This window comes from Lissotriton vulgaris, chromosome 10 (assembly GCF_964263255.1).
Source record: "Lissotriton vulgaris chromosome 10, aLisVul1.2, whole genome shotgun sequence".
Taxonomy (NCBI): domain Eukaryota; kingdom Metazoa; phylum Chordata; class Amphibia; order Caudata; family Salamandridae; genus Lissotriton; species Lissotriton vulgaris.
This window is the reverse complement of record NC_141698.1, coordinates 68,966,775-68,985,536: the sequence shown is the minus strand read 5'-3', so window position 1 is coordinate 68,985,536 and position 18,762 is coordinate 68,966,775. Positions and strand designations below refer to the sequence as shown.

The 18,762-nt window shown below is 48.7% G+C and overlaps 1 protein-coding gene across 1 annotated transcript in view; it reads left to right on the top strand.

Moving 5' to 3' along the window:
- Window positions 1–18,762, top strand: part of ZNF598 (zinc finger protein 598, E3 ubiquitin ligase) — a 174,142-nt gene that overhangs the window by 104,850 nt on the left and 50,530 nt on the right. The window contains exon 8 of the mRNA XM_086940509.1: window positions 910–1,006. Within this exon, the coding sequence (XP_086796635.1) occupies window positions 910–1,006 (97 nt within the window). The remainder of the gene's footprint in view (window positions 1–909; window positions 1,007–18,762) is intronic.

Below are 18,762 nucleotides of genomic sequence, written 5' to 3'. Positions count from 1 at the left end.
TTCTATTTGTCCCTCCATAGTATCCCCCGACCGCTCCATCCTTTGCCCCAGTATCCCAGACTTCCCATTATTTCTACTTTCCCTGCTCCCTTCCTTCCCACCTTTCTTTCCTGTATCTCTTCCATTATTCCATTCTTCACCCTTTCCTTCCATTCAGCGTGCCATGTGCGCTTTCACTTCCCAAGATGTCCGGGACAATGGTGGCCACTTCTTTGAAATGAAATAGGTCTTGCATTTACAAAAGCTTGAGCTATTGGCACTGTAAAGAACAATGCCTTCATTTATATGTGAATTATCAAAACAGATAAATAAAAGGCATTGCCATTTACAATGCCAGTAGCTTAAACAATCGCGAATGCGAGACCTATTGCATTGCAATGCAATAGGTCTCGCATTATTAAAGTTTGAGCTATTGGTGTTGCATTATTTAGCAATGCCAATAGCTCTAACTTAAATAATGCGAGACCTATTGCATTGCAAATGCTTGTTCTCCATTGGTTAGTGTCTTAAATCTCTTACTGTTTAAGTTATCCTCTGAACACTACTAGCATAAAGTTTAACATATCATGGACCCGGCCTAGTTTCGTCCCGGCTTTATCCACACATGCGTATAACCTTGATTTATTGTGTACTGCATGCTTTACAAAATTTCTTCATATAGACAGTGTGCTACTGTTCTGCAGAATGTTTGATCTAATTGCTCCCCGTCAATATGGTTGATTTTTAACTTGGATTTCTAGTCTGCATTTGACGTAGTAATGTTACATATCTGACTGATGGTCATTAGTGATACTTATCATTAAAATGTAAACGTTGTCAAAGTGAGGGCTGAACTTAAAAGCTCGATTAGAATGTTATCTGTGAATGGCACAACCAGAGATTCATTTCCAAATTATTTTTCATTGCAAGGTTTAAAGGAAGTGGCGAAGCTGTCAGTTGAAATTGACGCCCTAAACCTAGAGGATTTTCCAGCCTTCGGCTATCCAATTATTGTTCCTGTTCCATGGTATGTAATGAGCAGATGCGAGCTTACTTATTCTTCAAGCAGCAACTTATTCAAAGGTTTCTGCTTAGGTTGTACTTCCTGTGAAACATCCAAGCGTGAACTTCATTGATATGTGTAATGATAAAGATGTGTTTAACATTTTGACTGAAATTGGGGAAATGTAAGGTAAGTGTTATCAAAGACCTTGTTGAAGTATCTTAATGTCAGTTGTTCATCAGATGATTGTTCAGAACTTACTGTATTATATAATTTTAAAACTACTGCTTATAAATTAACAAGTCTTCTATCATGTACATAAAAGATTTCCTTGTGTTGTCTAAATTAGATTACGAACAACAAAGTGAGAGTGCATACTTAGGGCTTGTCCTCTATGAATTCTCCTTGGTTGTAGCTGTGAATGCTTTGGGCTATTCTACGCTCAGTAGTTTGACCTACCTTGGGCCCTGCACTTACTTGCGTTAGAAATGTTTGTTTGCTAACTAGTTTTCCTGATGGCATTCCTCATCCTAAAACAACTCAATCTCAGTTGATTGGTTCAGAGTCTTCATCCACACGACAGAAGTGTAGAAGAATCTGGTTTCCATCTCCTTATCGTTTCTTGGACTCTCGACCCTCATATACACCCATGTCTCTAACAGGTTCACAGTCAATGATCTTACAAGTGAATGACATCACCCCATTTCGTATGCTGGTGATAAATTAAACATTCCACTGGAGACACTTAAACATAAGTGTTGCTTATAATGGAGATACTAGTCTCTAAAGTCCCTTCTTTCAGTGCTACCTGGCTTCTTGGAGATTTCGGAGGACAAACCCTGGCCTTTGTAAAGTCAGCTTTTGAAAGATACTTCTACCAGCAGATTCCTCATCTTTTGATTATCTTCAGGTGCCAGACTGGATCTGTAAACTTTGCAGTAGATCTCCTACACTGATAGATGGCGTACAGTTCTTTCTCTCTGTTGAGTACTACCCCAAATATTACATCAGAGCAATGTGGCGCCAACCCTTCGGCCTGATGTCCTTGCCCTTTATCTGATAGACTTCTAGCAGCAGCAGATTCCTCATCTTTGAATATCTCCAGGCTTCAGACTGGATTCTAAAGATTTGTGAGCAGTATCCCTGTACACTGGTAAGTGGTGTCATTCTTCTTGGTGTCATCTGCACTGGAAGTGACGTATGCAGTATCTATATAGGTGCCACCTCTGTGCACTAAGGATGGGTAGTGTAGCCTCCAAAGGAGTTTGTTGATAAGAGTCAGTTAGTTGTTTGATAGTGGTATGCAGGTAAATTAATTATCCTGAGTGAATTTAATTCTTAACAAGGGAATGAAAGGATATACACTTAAGACTAACTAAACAAAACAGAACTTGACATTTAAACAATACAGTTGTGACAAAAACCAATGGACATGTGTATAGGCAAAAAATAGATTTTATCAAAGTTCATTCATAAAGGGAAATACAATACAGAAAAAATATATGTAAAACAGGAATACAGGATGAGGATCGGACAGTAAATCAAAATCACTGTAAAGCCTGTGGAACGCCTATCCAAGAAGATGTAGACAATTTTCTTAAGATAAGGCTGGGAGTCGACGTTTCGGTCTTAATAGGTAAATCTCTAAGACCATCATCAGGACGGAGGAATGTTAGTATTGTTACTCCCTTGAAATGGAACAGACTTTCTTCATATGTTGAGACGATGTATTCTATAATATATACAGTCTGGACAGGTCTTTATCTCTGTTGGAGCGGGGACAGGCAGTTTAAGAAAAAGTTTTCGCTATTAATTCTTCCCACCTCACAAGATTTGAGAGGGTTTCAGCGTCGTTATGCAAATTGATGGCTGAGACCTCCCGCCACCAGAGAACGCTCGAGACTAATACAGATCGTTCCATCCAGACTGCTTTCTTGACCAGTTTGCAAGAAGCATTAACCCAAGAGGAAAGATCATTTATTCCCTCCATGATACTATAACAGATCGTGGTTCCTTAACGACGCTGAAACCCTCTCAAATCTTGTGAGGTGGGAAGAATTAATAGCGAAAACTTTTTCTTAAACTGCCTGTCCCCGCTCCAACAGAGATAAAGACCTGTCCAGACTGTATATATTATATAATACATCGTCTCAACATATGAAGAAAGTCTGTTCCATTTCAAGGGAGTAACAATACTAACATTCCTCCGTCCTGATGATGGTCTTAGAGATTTACCTATAAAGACCGAAACGTCGACTCCCAGCCTTATCTTAAGAAAATTGTCTACATCTTCTTGGATAGGCGTTCCACAGGCTTTACAGTGATTTTGATTTACTGTCCGATCCTCATCCTGTATTCCTGTTTTACATATATTTTTTCTGTATTGTATTTCCCTTTATGAATGAACTTTGATAAAATCTATTTTTTGCCTATACACATGTCCATTGGTTTTTGTCACAACTGTATTGTTTAAATGTCAAGTTCTGTTTTGTTTAGTTAGTCTTAAGTGTATATCCTTTCATTCCATTGTTAAGAATTAAATTCACTCAGGATAATTAATTTACCTGCATACCACTATCAAACAACTAACTGACTCTTATCAACAAACTCCTTTGGAGGCTACACTACCCATCCTTATTACGTTCTTACCCAAGCCCCCAAAGGTTTATTGGGTCGCTCACTTTATTTCCTATAACCTCTGTGCACTGACACCAGTTGTTTCCTTTGCACACCAGATAGCACTGATCCGGATTGAGCTACCCCTCAGTCACTTTTTGACTAGCCTTCTTTCACTTTTTGACAATCTTTTTTGTGACATTTCATCTCCTGGTGTGAGGATGTCACCAAAGAAACTGGCTGGTCGTTTACAGACAACTACTCCCGCCATTGGTATTTGTGGTGCCTGAGCTGGGACACAACTCCAAGGCGTGTAGGTACTGCTGTATCATGCACCCAAAGTTGCTGAGGGAGCGATTCTTCAAGCTCCTCCGCACCCGGTTGACTCCACGACTTTCGAGGTCCTGTTCGCGTGGCAGGTCCTGGGTCCATTTGCGGAGCCCCTCCCATTGTTAAGTAATCGGGGTAGTCGCACAAGAAGTTGAAGCAGTTAAAAACTCTTCAACTTCCCCGCGTCCGTTGAAGTAATCTGACGAGACGGCATAGCACTACAGTCCCAGTGAGCCGGCGGGGCATGAACCTAGGTCCACTCCATGCTTCCCAGATTTTCCTAGAGTGATTCCCGCTCTGCTGAAGGAATTTTATGAGGCCATTGGCCTCATCTCTTTGCTACCTGACCCCATGGACTCTGGAAGGGCCCCTACAGGGACCACAACAGCGGATTTGCCTCTGCACCTGTCGGGCCCCAAGGATCCCTTATTGGTTCCGGAGCGGATGCACCGGCGAGACTGATACTTAACTCAGCAAACTCTCCAGTGGTGATAGCCCCACCACTGCTCCTAGATGGCACCATCCCCTGCCACCACTCAAAGAGACACAGCCTCAGAGCTCCAAGCCCTGGACTCCCTACAACTGCTCCTGCATCGCTTCCCACTCCATGGTTGTACTGTTTTCCCGCAGCACTGCCTTTTCTCCTGCAACTTCAAAGCTCCAGCATGCAGGGCAACCACCACCATGCTACTGTGCCAGCCCCTGACCATCTCCACTTCCTCCTGCTCAACGCAGGATCCCTCGGCAAGCACTCCACCGAGATCTGAAACACTATCACCTCCTTCAACCCAATGCCATCTTCCTCTCCGAGACCTGGCTGAACCCAGCATCCGCATCTGAAATCGCCTCAGCCATGCCCGTTTGCTACAAGATCATACACCGAGACCTCAACAACAAGCTGGGGATGGAATTGCCATCATCCACTTGGAGACCATCCACTGCACCACCATCACAGACGACGTCACCCTGATCATGGAACATCTCAGATTCCAGCTCCGAACCCACAGCAAAACCACCAACAGAAGCTCCCTCTCCTACAGCCTCCAGGACTGCGCCCCAGTTTCTGCACCACCATTCCCGATTTCATTTCTTCCCTCTCCTTTAACTCTGAAAATTATGTCTTCCTCGGCTACCTCAATTTTCTTCTCAACAACCCCAATACTGCCAACCTCCTGGAAAGCATGAGCAACACCTCCCTCACCCATCTGGTCACTATCCCTACACATATCGCTGGATACACACTCGACCCAATCTTCAAGGCCACAGACAGTACTTCCACGTCACAGAGCTCACCTTGGCTGACCACACCTTCATCTATCTCACCATTGCAGGACCCCCCCCAGCACCGTTCCCAAGCCGCCTAGTACCTAGCACCATAGCTGGACCAAGATCTCAGAGAGCCAATGAATCAACGCCCTTAACACCTTCCTCCTTCTCATCACAAGCAACTGAGAACAGGAAGTCAAGAATTCTCTGCCTGGATCAAAAACTGCACTGACAGTCACCCCAGCAAACCCAAGAGGTCCGCCAAGCAAGCCAGCTGGTACACAGCGAAACTAAGAACCATGAAGATCATCTGCAAATGACTCTAAAGAAAATGGCAAACCAGCATAGTGCCATCTGACCAATCTGATAGAGACTACTAGCCACAGATTCCTTAACGTAGAATTATCCCCAGGCGTGAGACTGGATCCGGATATTTTCCCCACTGCGGGGCCCTACGGAGGCGCATGCGGCCTTCGCTCGCGCTGTTTCTACGGCTGTGCGAATTTTGTGCATGGGTGATCTGGCTGCCCATTTTCTTGCGGATCATCTTCTGGATGTTCTCCACCAGGGCTCTGGTGGGAGGGAGCTGCAGCTCCCCTTTGAGGGTTCACTCATTTCTTCTCTGATGGGGCTTGGGGGCGCCCGCCACGGTGGATCCGGTGCCCCAACAACTTCTGCACCTTCCAGCACCACGTGATCCGGTGTGTCTTTCCCTCCATCCCTCTGCCAGTAGCCCCCTTTTGCGGACTGCCTTTCCCTCCCTGCCGTTGCTGTTGTCGCCACCATCACGGGAGGCCCGTGTCTGGATTCTTGGGGGCGCAATATGTTTGCTTCGACCAGTGCTGCTTCGCGAGCCCGTAACACTTTGTGTGTTGGTTAGGGCCACCACTTGCTTGTGGGACTCGGTGGAGTCCCTTGGATCTGCAGCTTCTCAGGAGGGTGGTGGTCGTGATTTGCGGCACCATGCTGGCGGCGTTTATTCTTCGCTCCGCTCTTGACATCTCGGAGGTGCTTGGTCATGCCATGGCTTCTTCGGTTGCCCTTCGCCGCCATGCTTGGCTTCGGGACAGTGTGTTCCTGGAAAATGTTCGGGAACGGCTGGTAGATCTTCCCTTCGATGGCACTCTTTTGTTCCACGCCCCAGCAGACTCGGCCATCCAGAGGTTCTAGGTGGGGCTTCGGCCTCCTCCTTCTCCCCCCCAGTGACCTGTGAGTTGATCTGGTTTTTGGGAGCTGTTCTTTCGTTGGGGCGGGTCGTCCCAGTTGTGTGATTTGTGTGCTTCATGTGCTTTTGTGTCCTCTTTGTTGGGACTGTGGTTCTGTTGGCTGCTGTCCATTCCTCCTTGACTGTGTGTTTTTTGCTTTGGGTTATCTACACCAGGTTGACCCGAAGATTAGACCTTCTGTTTTTTTCTTTGGCTGCTTGCCAAGCCTTCTGTGGGGGGGTTTTCCTGTGGATCTTTCTGTTGTCCTCTGCTGCGGAAGTTTATTTCTTAGAGGGTTCCCATGTCTTGGGACTTACAATACCCTATGGGGGGTAGTGGTAGCTGTTATATAGCATGTTCTGTGCTTGGGAGTTGTGGTCGCCTTTAGACCTCTGCTCTCCATGGCGTTTAAATATATTGCAGGGGCAATTCCTTATTGTTGGTTTGGAATGCCTTTGGTGGCGCCCCGGGGTGTCCTTCTCCGGGGTCGCTGCGATATTCGCCTGGTCTGACCTGCTGTCTGTGGCCTGGCGTAGTGGCCCTGGTTCTCCTCCTTTTTTAGTCGTATATGCGGACCCCTCCCTGAGGTGTGCCCGGGCCCTTCTTCGCCTTCCTGTTCTCTGTCTTGGGGGCTGAGATGGATTTTGTGTTCCTCCCTCTTTCAGACGCGGCCTGCCCGGTCTTCCTGTGTGCCATGGGCTACTCTTTCGGCTTCCGCCTGCTTTATTGCTGTCTGCGCTGTTCTGTCTGGTCTATTGCCTTCTGGCTGTGGTGGGCTCACCTGCCCTCTTCGCGGGGTGTGTTCCCGATGAGGGGGCTTGCCTTTTTTCCCTTGTCTCTTTGGAGTCTCTAGGTTGATCTTCTTCCTCTTCCTTGCCTTGGCCTTCGAAGGAGGTTCTGTTGCCTTGTATGGGCATGGGGTGCTTCGGCCTCCTCTTGTCTTGCCCTTGTTTCCTCTGCTGAGTGTGTACGGGCTTCCTCTTCTTTCTTCTTTTCTTCTTCCCCATCCCCCTTGGGGTCGGTGGTGTTCTGCTTGTAGGGGTTCCCCTTGCCTAGGGGGGCAGGGCTCCTCGCCCGGTCCGTTGGACTAGTCCCCTGGGACCCTCTGTTATGCCAGGCTGGTGGGGTCCTCTTGTAGACCCTTCTTCCCCTTGGGTATGGCTAGGCTATCTATTCTACGTTAAGGAATCTGCTGCTAGTCATCTCTATCAGATGTACGAGTTACTTACTTTCAGTAACGATGTATCTGGTAGAGACGTTTCTAGCTGTAGATTCCTTCACGGCCCGCCCTTCCTCCCCGTTCTGCGAGGACCTTTGGCTTGGTCGTATGGACACGCCTCCCGGTGAGTGGCTATGTCTCCTGTGAGTGCATTCTTTTGCTCTTTTGACGGGATGATTTGTCTTGTTTCTTGTTCCTGTACTCCTCTTTTGGCACTTTAAAGGATGGGGTTATAGGTACTCCTGTGCCCTTCTGCTCTGGTTGCTCCAGGATTGGGGCTTGCCTTCAATCTCTTCCCTCCCCTCTCTCTCCCCTTTTGTTACGAAGGGTTCTAGCCCCTCTGCTATTCTCTGGGTTGGGGTCATCTGGCTGTGCTTTTGCCCTTTGTGGGGTTGTTACACTCTGTGATGGGGTTGCCTTGGAGTTTGTCGTCCCTTGTTTGTCTTGGACTGGTTCCCTTTTGTTGTTCTTGGTTGGGGTTGTAGTCCTGCTACATGTTGTTATAGCATTTTACATATGATCCTTGTCTCCAGGGGAGGGGCTGTCTACGTACTGGCAGGGCGGCGGCACAGGGATGTGCTCTGGTCTTTCTTCTTTTTCCTGCCTTTGGGTACTGCAGTGTGGACACTGCTTATGGTGTTGTTCGTCACCATTCCCTTTTCTAATTTGCTGCTCTTTTGCACACTGCTCCCATACTTCCACAGTCTGATGGCTCCGCGTTGTGGCGCGGAAAAGTTCTCAGAAGAAAACTGACGTAGGCGCGCCAGGGTGGGACTTATGTGATCTCACTGACGTCACCTACGCGGACTACGCCTGGGTGAAGTCGCGTGATGCCGTCCCCCCAGCGCGCAGGGATGCTGTGGCAAAATTTTTGCTGGATCCAGGCTCACGCCTGGGGATAATTTTACGTTAAGGAATCTGTGGCTAGAATAGTCTCTACCAGATACATCGTTACCGAAGGTAAGTATCTCCTACAACAACATTCAAAACTGCTCTCTTCCTATATCACCAACTCTTGAAAAAGGCCCTGTCTGACCTCATTGAAGCAAGCTCCAACCACAGTATGGAACTTTTCTAAATCGCCCGAGAGTGCTCCAGTCCTGCAGCCCCCTAAAATGTCATCATGCCCTTCACTGGAACTCTGCAGCTTCCTGGTGGACTTCTTTCACAACAAGATCTCCGCCATCTACAGAAACTTCGAACCCCAGCCCAGCGACATCCTCAACCACCTTGCCCCCTCGAACAAGGAACACGACCGCCTGCTCACCACCTGGGTCCAGCTCACCAAACAAGACTCCACAGCCACCTTGTACTCCGTCCACTCGGGAGCATCCATGGATCCTTGCCCCACCACATCTTCAACCTCTGAAGCAAGACGATCAGCAGCGAGCTCCCAGTCATTCTCAAAGCATCCATCACCACAGCCACTATCCCCAAGAATAAAAACGAGCAGAAGTTCAGACCCTACTCAAGAAACTATCCGCTGAGCCCAAGAAGAACTACTGCCCCATCTCGCTGCTGCCCCTTCCCGCCAAAGTCCTCAAAAGCCATCCAACCGCCAACTCACAGAACACCTGGACAGCAGCACCCATTGTGAGTTCCGCAAAAACCACAGCATCGAAACAGCCCTGATTTCAGCCACAGGTTACATCAGATCCTTTCTCAACGAATGAAAAACAGCAGCACTGCTGCTCCTCGTCCTCTCGGCAGCAATCAGCACAGTATCACACCACTCCCTGAGCAAAAGGCTTCACAACATCAGAATCCAAGGAGACACCTTCAAATGGATCGCCTCTTTCCTGACCAGAAGAAACTAGAGAATCTACCTTCTTCCCTTCAACTCGAAACCGAAGAATACTATCTGCGGCATCCCTCAAGGTTCATCCCTCAGCCCTACCCTGTTCAACCCCTACATGACTCCCCTGTCCAACGTTATCATATCACACAGACTGAGCATACAACTGGTATGAGGAGCTGGGTGAGGCTAGTGGATTGGACACCTCATCTGACATTGGCCTGGTTTTCCTTCTTACTGTGGCTATGGCGGCGGGAGCCTCTTTTGCTTTGGTGGTGCGCACGGTGGCTGATGTCCTGGATCTTAACTTATCATCAGTGGCTTTCGAGACTAACGTCTTGACGTAGGTGTTTCAACCGGAAGTCTCCTCCTCAGAACCCTTACTTCCATTCAGTGAAGCCCTTAGGGACGTCCTGCTTGGTGCCTAGTCCAAGCCCTGCACAGGGGCTCCTGTGAATAGGACAAATACCTGCCACCATGTTACCTCTCCTGGGTATCCTAGTTGCCTTACCCAGTACCCCAATCTGGAAAGCTTGGTGGTCCAAGCCGCCTCACCCCTCATTCACCCTGGCGCGTTCCCTACCACCCCACTGGATAGGGAATCCAAGAGGCTGAAAACCTTCGTTAATTGAAAGTCCTCATCATCCAGCATGGCACTGTGCTCAGTGAACACAGAGTGCCTATTGGGCTGTTATTTTCATACACTATGAGTTTTGGTTGCTCAAGTGCTTCCTTTGGTCCCAAAAGAGGCCCGTCCATTACTGTCTCAGGCTGTTGCTGATGGGAGAGATGAAGCAAAGTTCTTCATCAGGTGTGAACTTGCCACAACCAACTCGCTAGGTAGAGCGATTTCATCATATGTGGCATTGTAGCGCCACGTCTGGCTTTTCAGGGGATGTCCAGTCTTCTCTCATAGACATGCCCTTTGAGGGTTCTTGTTGCTGGAGCTTTTCAAGGATAGCAGGGCTACGGCCAGGTCCTTGCCTTTGATCCCTTGTCAACCCCAATCCACCTTCCATCCCTTTTGGGGCTACAGAAGGGGTCTCAAACAGTGCCCTTATGCTTCCAGCTGCCATGGCCAGCAGGCTTCCCAACCTTTTTGTGGGCATGGGTCCCAGAAACCACGTTGGACTGGCAGCCAGTGGTCAAATCAGACCACTTAAGCTCCCCCCTCCAGAAGCTGCTGCCTTTAAGCCTCTTTAGTCCGTCCTCAGAGTATCCTGGGCACCCAGAAGGATGCAGCTTACACCATCACCTCCCCAGCTGGTGGTCAGCAACATCAGACTGTTGGGTACTGCAGATACTCTAAAGGGGCTACTCCCTCCTGTTTGTGACACCCCCTCCACCCATGCCACCCACTTACGATCTGCTGACAAAGCACTGTCTCTCATTGCTCTATCAAGAAGTGCAGGCTCTCTTGTCCAAAGGAGCCATAGAGAGGGTGCCTGCATCAGAAGTAGGTTCTGGTTGCTATTCCTGCTACGTTCTGGTCCTAGATCTGCTCCTTTTTAACCTCTTCTTGGAGAAGGAGAAATTCAAATTGCTCACGCTCATTGAAGTTTTGTCTGCCCTAGATCCGGGAAACTCAATTGGTAACATTGGACTTGCGGTACGCTTATTTCCACATCTCCATCCTGCCTGCCCACAGATGTTACCTGCAGTAAATGGAAGGCCAAGAGGGCTTTAAGTTTACAGTGTTCCCTTTCGGCCTTAAAAGCCCCCTCTGGTGTTTACTGAGGTGATGGTTCCAGCTTATCTTCAGAGGTCTGGGATTTGTCTTCCCCAACTACTACGACTGACTGTTGAAGGTGGGCTTTTCCCAGGCAGTTGTCACCCACCTTCAGACTACAGTGAACCTCCTGCACTTGCTGGAGTTCACTATCAACATGCCGAAGTCACACTTGACTCCCTCCCAGATTCTCCCTTTTATCTTGGCTGTTCTGTGAAGTGCAGTTTCGAGCCTATCCTACCAAACTCTGAGTCGAGGATATTCAGGCTATGATACCGATGTTTCATCCTCAGTCCTGGATTTTGATGAGACTGACTCAGAGGCTGTTGGGCCTCATGGCCTCCTGTATCCTGCTGGGGACACAAGCCTGCTGACATATGCGGGCTGTGCAGTGTGACCTGAACACCCAGTGGGCGCAGCAACAGGGGAAGCGTTCCGACATGGTCCAGATCTCGAAGGGAACTGCAAAAGACCTGCAGTGATGGCTAACAAACAGTGATTAGGTCAGTGGCAGACCTCTCTCCCTTATCCAACCACAGATGACTGTAGTGACACATGCATCCCTTCTGGGCTGGGCTGACCATATGGGAGAGGGGGAGATCAGAGGACTCTGGTCGCCGTCGGAGTCCGAGCTTCACATAAACCTGTTGCGGCTTCGGGGATTCGCTTGCCATTGAAAGCCTTTCAGGTCAGGTGGGGTCATTGCCCTTTTGAGAGGTTCTGCACCTCTGGGGATGGCAGAAACATTAGGGCATTTCCCAGTAACCAGCGGGCTCTTTTAACACTAGAGCAGATGAGCTCAGCTGATGATGCCCTGCAGATCTCAAATGGCATCTCTACCCGGAAGTGGTTCAAGGTACCTTTTATCAGTAGGGAGATCCTTGGTTAGGTCTGTTCACTTCCAAACACACACAATGTCAGCCGTTCTGTTGGGGACTCTCGCTTGGAGACACTTTTTGTATTGAGTGGAGCTCCAGCCTCCTATGCCTTCAGCCAATACCACTCCTGCCCAGAGTTCTCAAGAAGATCAGGAATGATCAGGCCCAAGCCATTGTTGTAGCTTCGGATTGGGCATGGAGAGTCTGGTATCACGAGCTGTTGATCTTATCCATTGGTTTGCCTCGGGCTCCCAAAGAGGCAGTCGGGCTGCCTCTTTGGGAGAATCTTCTGTAGCAGCAACAGGGCAGAGTTCTGTACCCAAACCTGCATAGCCTCCAACTGCCTGCATGGAGATTGAGCAGCGACAGTTGACCGCTTTCGACCTTCCTCCCGAAGTCTGTGATGTAATTCTGGCAACCAGGCATTCCTCTACCAAGTCTGTATACGCCTGCCATTGGGAGACATTTGTTTCACGGTGTGCTCCCCATCACGTTGACCCCGCTGTCTTCATCCCTCTCACTTGTTCCCTTGGTTGCAATGTCTTTGGCCCAGCTGGGCTCTGCTTTGGGCAGTTTTTTATTTTGCCATCCCAGCATTTTTCCGGTTCCCAGACCAACCTTCTCTGTTTAAGTCACCTTTTGTGGCTAGGTTCCTTGAAGGCTGCAACATATGTTCCCACTTACGCTCTTCATCATGTCAAAGTGGGGCCTCAAGCTGGTCCTCACCTTTCTTGTGTGCGCCGTTTGACCCTCTACACAATTGCCTTCTTAGGCTACTGACCATCAAAACTGCCTTTTTAGTGGCCGTAGCATTGGCCAGGAGGGTCAGCAAACTGCAATTAGTCTTTTCACACCCTCCCTCTACCACCTTTCACCCTGACAAGCTGGTTTTCCAGATCCATGCTCTTTCCTTCCAAAGGTCGTTACTCAATTTCATGTGAGCCAGAACATCACCCCGCCTACTTTCTTTGCTCCACCTCGTTCCACCTAAGAAGAGGGGAGACTCCACCACCTGGACCCAAGTCAAGTCAAGTCAGAAAATTTATATAGCGCACTACATACCCAGAGGATTTCAAGGCGCTTAGGAAGGGGAGGAGGATTACTTGTCGAATATCCACGTTTTAAGTTGCTTTCTGAATGCTAGGTGGTTCTGGGTAAGGCGAAGGTCAGCGGGGAGTGAGGTCCATGTTTTGGCAGCCAGGTATGAGAAGGATCTGCCTCCCATGGTGGTCTTATTGATGCGAGGTACAGTGGCGAGGGCTTGGCTGGAAGAGCGTAGTTGGCGGGGGGGGTGTAGAAGGACAGTCGTGAGTTGAGGCATTCTGGTCCGATGTCGTAGAGTGATTTGTGTGCGTGGGTTAGCAGTCGGAAAGTGATTCTCTTATTGACGGGTAGCCAGTGGAGGTCTTTCAGGTGACCAGAGATATGTTCGTTGCGCGGGATGTCTAATATGATCCTGGCTGAGGCGTTTTGGATTCGTTGAGTTTCTTCTGGAGTTTAGCGGTAGTACCTGTGTAGAGGGTGTTTCCGTAGTCCAGTCGGCTCGTGACCAGAGCGTGGGTGACTGTTTTTCTGGTTTCGGTGGGGATCCAGCGAAATGTTTTTTTGAGCATGCGAAGAACGTTGAAGCAGGATGAGGAGACGGCGTTGACTTGTCTGTTCATTGAGAGTGAAGAGTCCAGGATGACGCCTAGGTTCCGTGCGTGGTCTGTCGGGATGGGTGCTTTTCCAAGGGCTTCCGGCCACCAAGAGTCGTCCCATGCAGAGGGGGATGTGCCTAAGATGAGGACTTCTGTTTTGTCTGAGTTCAGTTTCAGACGGCTTTGTTTCATCCATTCGGCAACTTCTTTCATTCCTTCGTGTAGGTTAGTTTTGGCGGTGCTGGGGTCATTGGTGAGAGAAAGGATTAGTTGAGTGTCATCCGCGTAAGATATGATGTTGAGGTTGTGTTGGCGGGCGATGGCCGCGAGGGGGCTCATGTATACGTTGAAGAGGGTGGGGCTGAGTGAGGATCCTTGTGGTACTCCACAGAAGACTTCAGTGGCCTCGGACTTGAATGGTGGAAGGCGGACTCTCTGGGTTCTTCCGGTGAGGAACGAGGTGATCCATTCAAGTGCTTTTCCTTGTATTCCGATGTTATTGAGGCGTTGTAAAAGGGTGCTGTGGCAGACTGTGTCGAATGCTGCAGAGAGGTCGAGGAGGATGAGGGCGACTGTGTCTCCGTTGTCCAGTAGAGTTCGAATGTCGTCTGTTGCTGCGATGAGGGCGGTCTCAGTGCTGTGTTTTGCTCGGAAGCCAGATTGTGAGGAGTCGAGTGATTTGTTGGCTTCGAGGAAAGCGGCGAGTTGGTTGTTGACAGCTTTCTCGATGACTTTGGCCGGGAATGGAAGGAGCGAAATGGGGCGGTAATTTTTGAGTTCGGTGGGGTCCGCTGTGGGTTTTTTCAGAAGGGCGGTGAGTTCGGCGTGTTTCCAGTCTTCCGGGAAGGTGGCGGAGTTGAAGGAGCAGTTGATGACGTCTCGGAGGTGCGGTGCTATGACGGAGTCTGCTTTGTTGAAGATGTGGTGAGGACATGGGTCTGTGGGGGATCCTGAGTGGATGGAATTCATCAGGCGGATTGTGTCCTCAGTGGAGATTGGGTTCCAGTCGTTGAGGGAGTTCACGGGGGGAGAATGTTCAGCAAATGGTTGGGTGGGTTGGTCTCCGGGTTGGTTGTCGAAGCTGTTGTGGATGTCTGCAATCTTGTTGTGGAAGAATGAGGCTAGGGAGTCGCAGAGGGCTTGAGAGGGGGTGATGTCGTTGGAGTTGGCCGAGGGATTGGAAAATTCCTTGACGATGTTGAAAAGTTCCTTGCTGTTGTGGGCGTTGTTGTCAAGTCGGTCCTTGAATGCTGCTTTCTTGGCCTTTTGGATTAGTTGGTGGTGAGTGCGGGAGGCGTTTTTGAAGGCGTCCTTGGTGCTAGTGGTTGGGTCTTTTTTCCAGGCCTTTTCAAGGGAGCGGCAGAGTTTCTTGGACTTCTTAAGATCATCGTTGAACCATGAGGCCTTCTTGCTGCCAGGTTTGCTTTGACGTATTTTCGGTGGTGCTAAGGTGTCGGCGGTGTTGGATAACCATCGGGTGAGGTTGGCGGCGGCTTGGTTTGGGTTAGAAGACTGAGCTGGGGTGTTGAGAAGGAGCGATGCGGAGATCTGGTCGGTGGTGAGTTTGTTCCAGTTTCCTTGCAGAGTTGGTTGGAGGTGGTTGGTGGGTTTTGGCTTGTTGTAGGTGAAGTTAACGCAGCTGTGGTCAGTCCAGAGGAGATTTGTAGTGTGGCTGAAGGAGACATGATTGCTGGAGGTGAAGATGGGGTCGAGTGTGTGACCTGCGATGTGGGTGGGGGAAGTGACTAGTTGTTTAAGTCCGAGGTTGGCGAGGTTGTCCAAGAGGGTGGTGGTGTTGCGGTCGTTGATCTTTTCGAGGTGAAAGTTGAGGTCTCCCAGAAGGATGTAGTCTTTGGAGGGGAGCGCGTGTGGAGTGGTGAAGTCCGTGATGTCTTCACTGAATTTTGCGCGGGGACCTGGTGGTCTGTAGAGGAGGGTGCCTCTGAGTGTGGTCTTGGGGTCGATGTGGATTTGGAAGTGGAGGTGTTCGGAGTTGGCGAGGTTGGCGTCAGAGCTGGTTGAGATGCGGATTGATTTCTTATGGACGATAGCGATTCCTCCTCCTGTGTGGCCGGAACGGTCCTTGCGTGTGATCTTATAGTCTTCAGGGATGGCAATGGTATCAACTCTGCGTGGACTACGTGGGAGTAAAAAATGGAAGAGCTGTACAGAAAAGAACCACCTCACAATGGATTGTTCTGTGCATTAAGATCAGCTGCGCATTGGCCAAGTAATAGTTTCCGGAGGGCTTGTGGACTCAGTCTACAAAGCCATGGCTGAAACCACTGCATTAGTGTGCGACGTTCCTCTCCTGGACATCCTTGAATACCTACCTCCAGGGATGTATTGCTTGGCTATCTATTTTAAGGTAAATAATCTGCAGCTAGAAGATGAACAGGTTACTTACATTCAGTAACACCTTCTTTGGAAGAGACAAGAGACTCCTATTTCGCTGCAGATTCCTTACAGTCCACTCCCCCCCTTACCCCTCCCCCCCCCATCCTCCCCAATCTACAAACTGGTTCAGGTGTAAGGGACACCCTTTTCAGGGCTCAAGTCTTTCCCACGCCAGTGGTCAGTTCTCCTGGTAGCTCCGCACTCCAGGCGTGGAAAGTCACTTAAGTATTTGACGACATCGCGCTGAGGTGGCACCTATATAGATATCTACATAGGTACCGCGCACGTCACTTCTGACAAAGTAAACACGTAGCCAGATGATGCCACCTACCAGCGCACAGGGGTACTGCTCGAAAATCTTCCAGATCCAGTCTTATACCTGGAACATTCAAATGTAAGGAGTCTGCGCCTAGGTAAGAGTCTTTCAGGTGGGGCGCTTCTGAAGACAAGTAACTTGTTCTTTTATGCTTCTTCGATGGGAATCCAGCAAAGGTCTTATTACTGCCATCTTTCATTCTCCCACGTTGACAGCGTGCAGTTATTGCTTTAGCATTTCTCTTTCCGTTTTACTTGGTTGGGCTTGACCACTTGATGTCTGACTGACTGACGGTATTTATAAAGCGCACTAAAGCCGAGGCGTCTTGGTGCTGAGAAAGGTAACCAACCATGCACTGGCCGAAGCATTATTGAGTAAAGAGCCATGTCTTAATTTCCTTTCTGAACAGTCTACCGTTAGTGATCTGTCTGAGATGAAGTGGAGCTGAGTTCCATAACCTTGAGGCCAGATGGGAGAAGCGCTTGCCTCCTCAACGTGATCTTTTGATCTTAGGAACCTTGACCAGACACTTCGCGGCAGACCTAAGAGAACGGCCTGGCTGATATCGAGAGAATAGGGATTAAAGATCTAACGCCCCATCATCAGCCAAAGCCTTAAGGACCAAGCATAGTGCCTTGAACTCCACCCGACAGTGTAATTGACTGATGGAGCAGGAAGTAGGAAGATGCTTAGGCAGTTTGAGAAATAATCTCGCAGCTGCATTTTGAACTGATTGCAGCTTGTCCATATGGACCGTACCATCTCCCAAATAAAGGGCATTCCCGTAATCAATTCTTGAGAAGATAGTAGCAATTATCCCCGTTTTCGTAAGGGAGAACGGAATAAACAGCAGTATCTTTCTAAGCCCTTTTAGCATGAAAAAGCATGCTGAGGCCACTTGATTAATCTGTGGCCGCTAGGACATATCTTTGTCAAACAGTATGCCAAGATTCCTGACTTTAGCCACAGGAAGTGGACAGGGCCCAGCTGAAATAGGCCACCAAAGCTGATTCCAGATGGACGCCTTTTGGCCAAATTCAAGGACTTCAGTTTTTGCAGTGTTCAGCTTTAAAAAGTTAAGATTCACCCAAGACATAACCTTGGATATACACAAGGAGAAATCTACTGCCTTGGCCTCAATTGAATGAGAGACTGACACTATGAACTGAGTGTCATCAGCGTACGACACTAGCTTAAAGCCTTGTTGGTGAATTAATTTCGCCAGAGAGGATCCCTGCGGAACTCCTCCTGGAAGAGTACATTTTTCTGAATGGTAGCCATTCCAGATGATCACCTGTTCTCTGTCTGACAAGAAGGAGGTGAGTAGATCCAACGCTGTGCCCTTGACACCAGAGTCCCTAAGCCTTTGAATCAATACCATGTGATTTACGGTATCAAAGGCTGCTGTTAGATCCAGCAGGACCAAAGTGACTCTGCTTCCCTCATCCATGCTCTTTCGTATTTCCTCTGCCTTATGAAAATTAGCCCCCTTCCATTTTCATTGCATGGCCAACACACAGAAGAAATGGGGAGGATAATGGATGAGGCTGAGTCCCTAAAAACAGTGGGTCTTGAAGAGAAGAAATTCTTCCAGTCGCATCACAGTAAATGCTCAGAGATCACCATTGTTATCCTCAAACGGTTCAGAACCCTTGTAGGCCCTATCAGCCACATAGGCAGCATCAGCCGCATGAAGGCCAACAATACCTTTAGCAAAGGAGTGGATCGAAGGGGAAATCGCACAAACTCACCTAGCCAGTACTTCAGGGTGATAGGCCTCAAGTGGTTGTCAATGGCGTCCCTCTCCTGTCTGTTAGCCATTATAGTGAGGGAAACACCAATGTGACTTTGGGATGAGTGGGGAATGGTCTCAAAAAATAGATGGATGCTGGCTATTGTGAGAGATAGATATTACCTATGTTTCAAGGCTCTCCCGTCACCTGTTCTCTCAAATATAACTCCAGAATTCCAGTCTATTTATCCTGTAGAAGTCTACTTGTTTGCTACTAATCTAACATACAGTTGAACCTGTTGCTGCTCTTCTCTAACTTTGGACCTTTTATAGATTCACTGGCTTGAATCATTAGTTGTCAGGCTGGGAATCCATGGTATATTTATATAGCAGTAAACAGTGTAACAGTATACAGCTACTGCTTTTATTAGCACATATAGCCATTCCTCTGAAGGTGAATGCCAAGCTACTTTACAGACATCATGGAGACATTCTCCTCCACAATCCCAAGTTGCTGAATTTGACAGCATGGTACCTGACCACCTAGAATTAGTGCTGGAGTACGCTTGAAGGACATCTGCTATGCAGCCACCTGGAGGCGCAGGCATACGTTCACAAAGCAAGACTGCCTAGATTTGGACGCAGAGGCTGGCACAG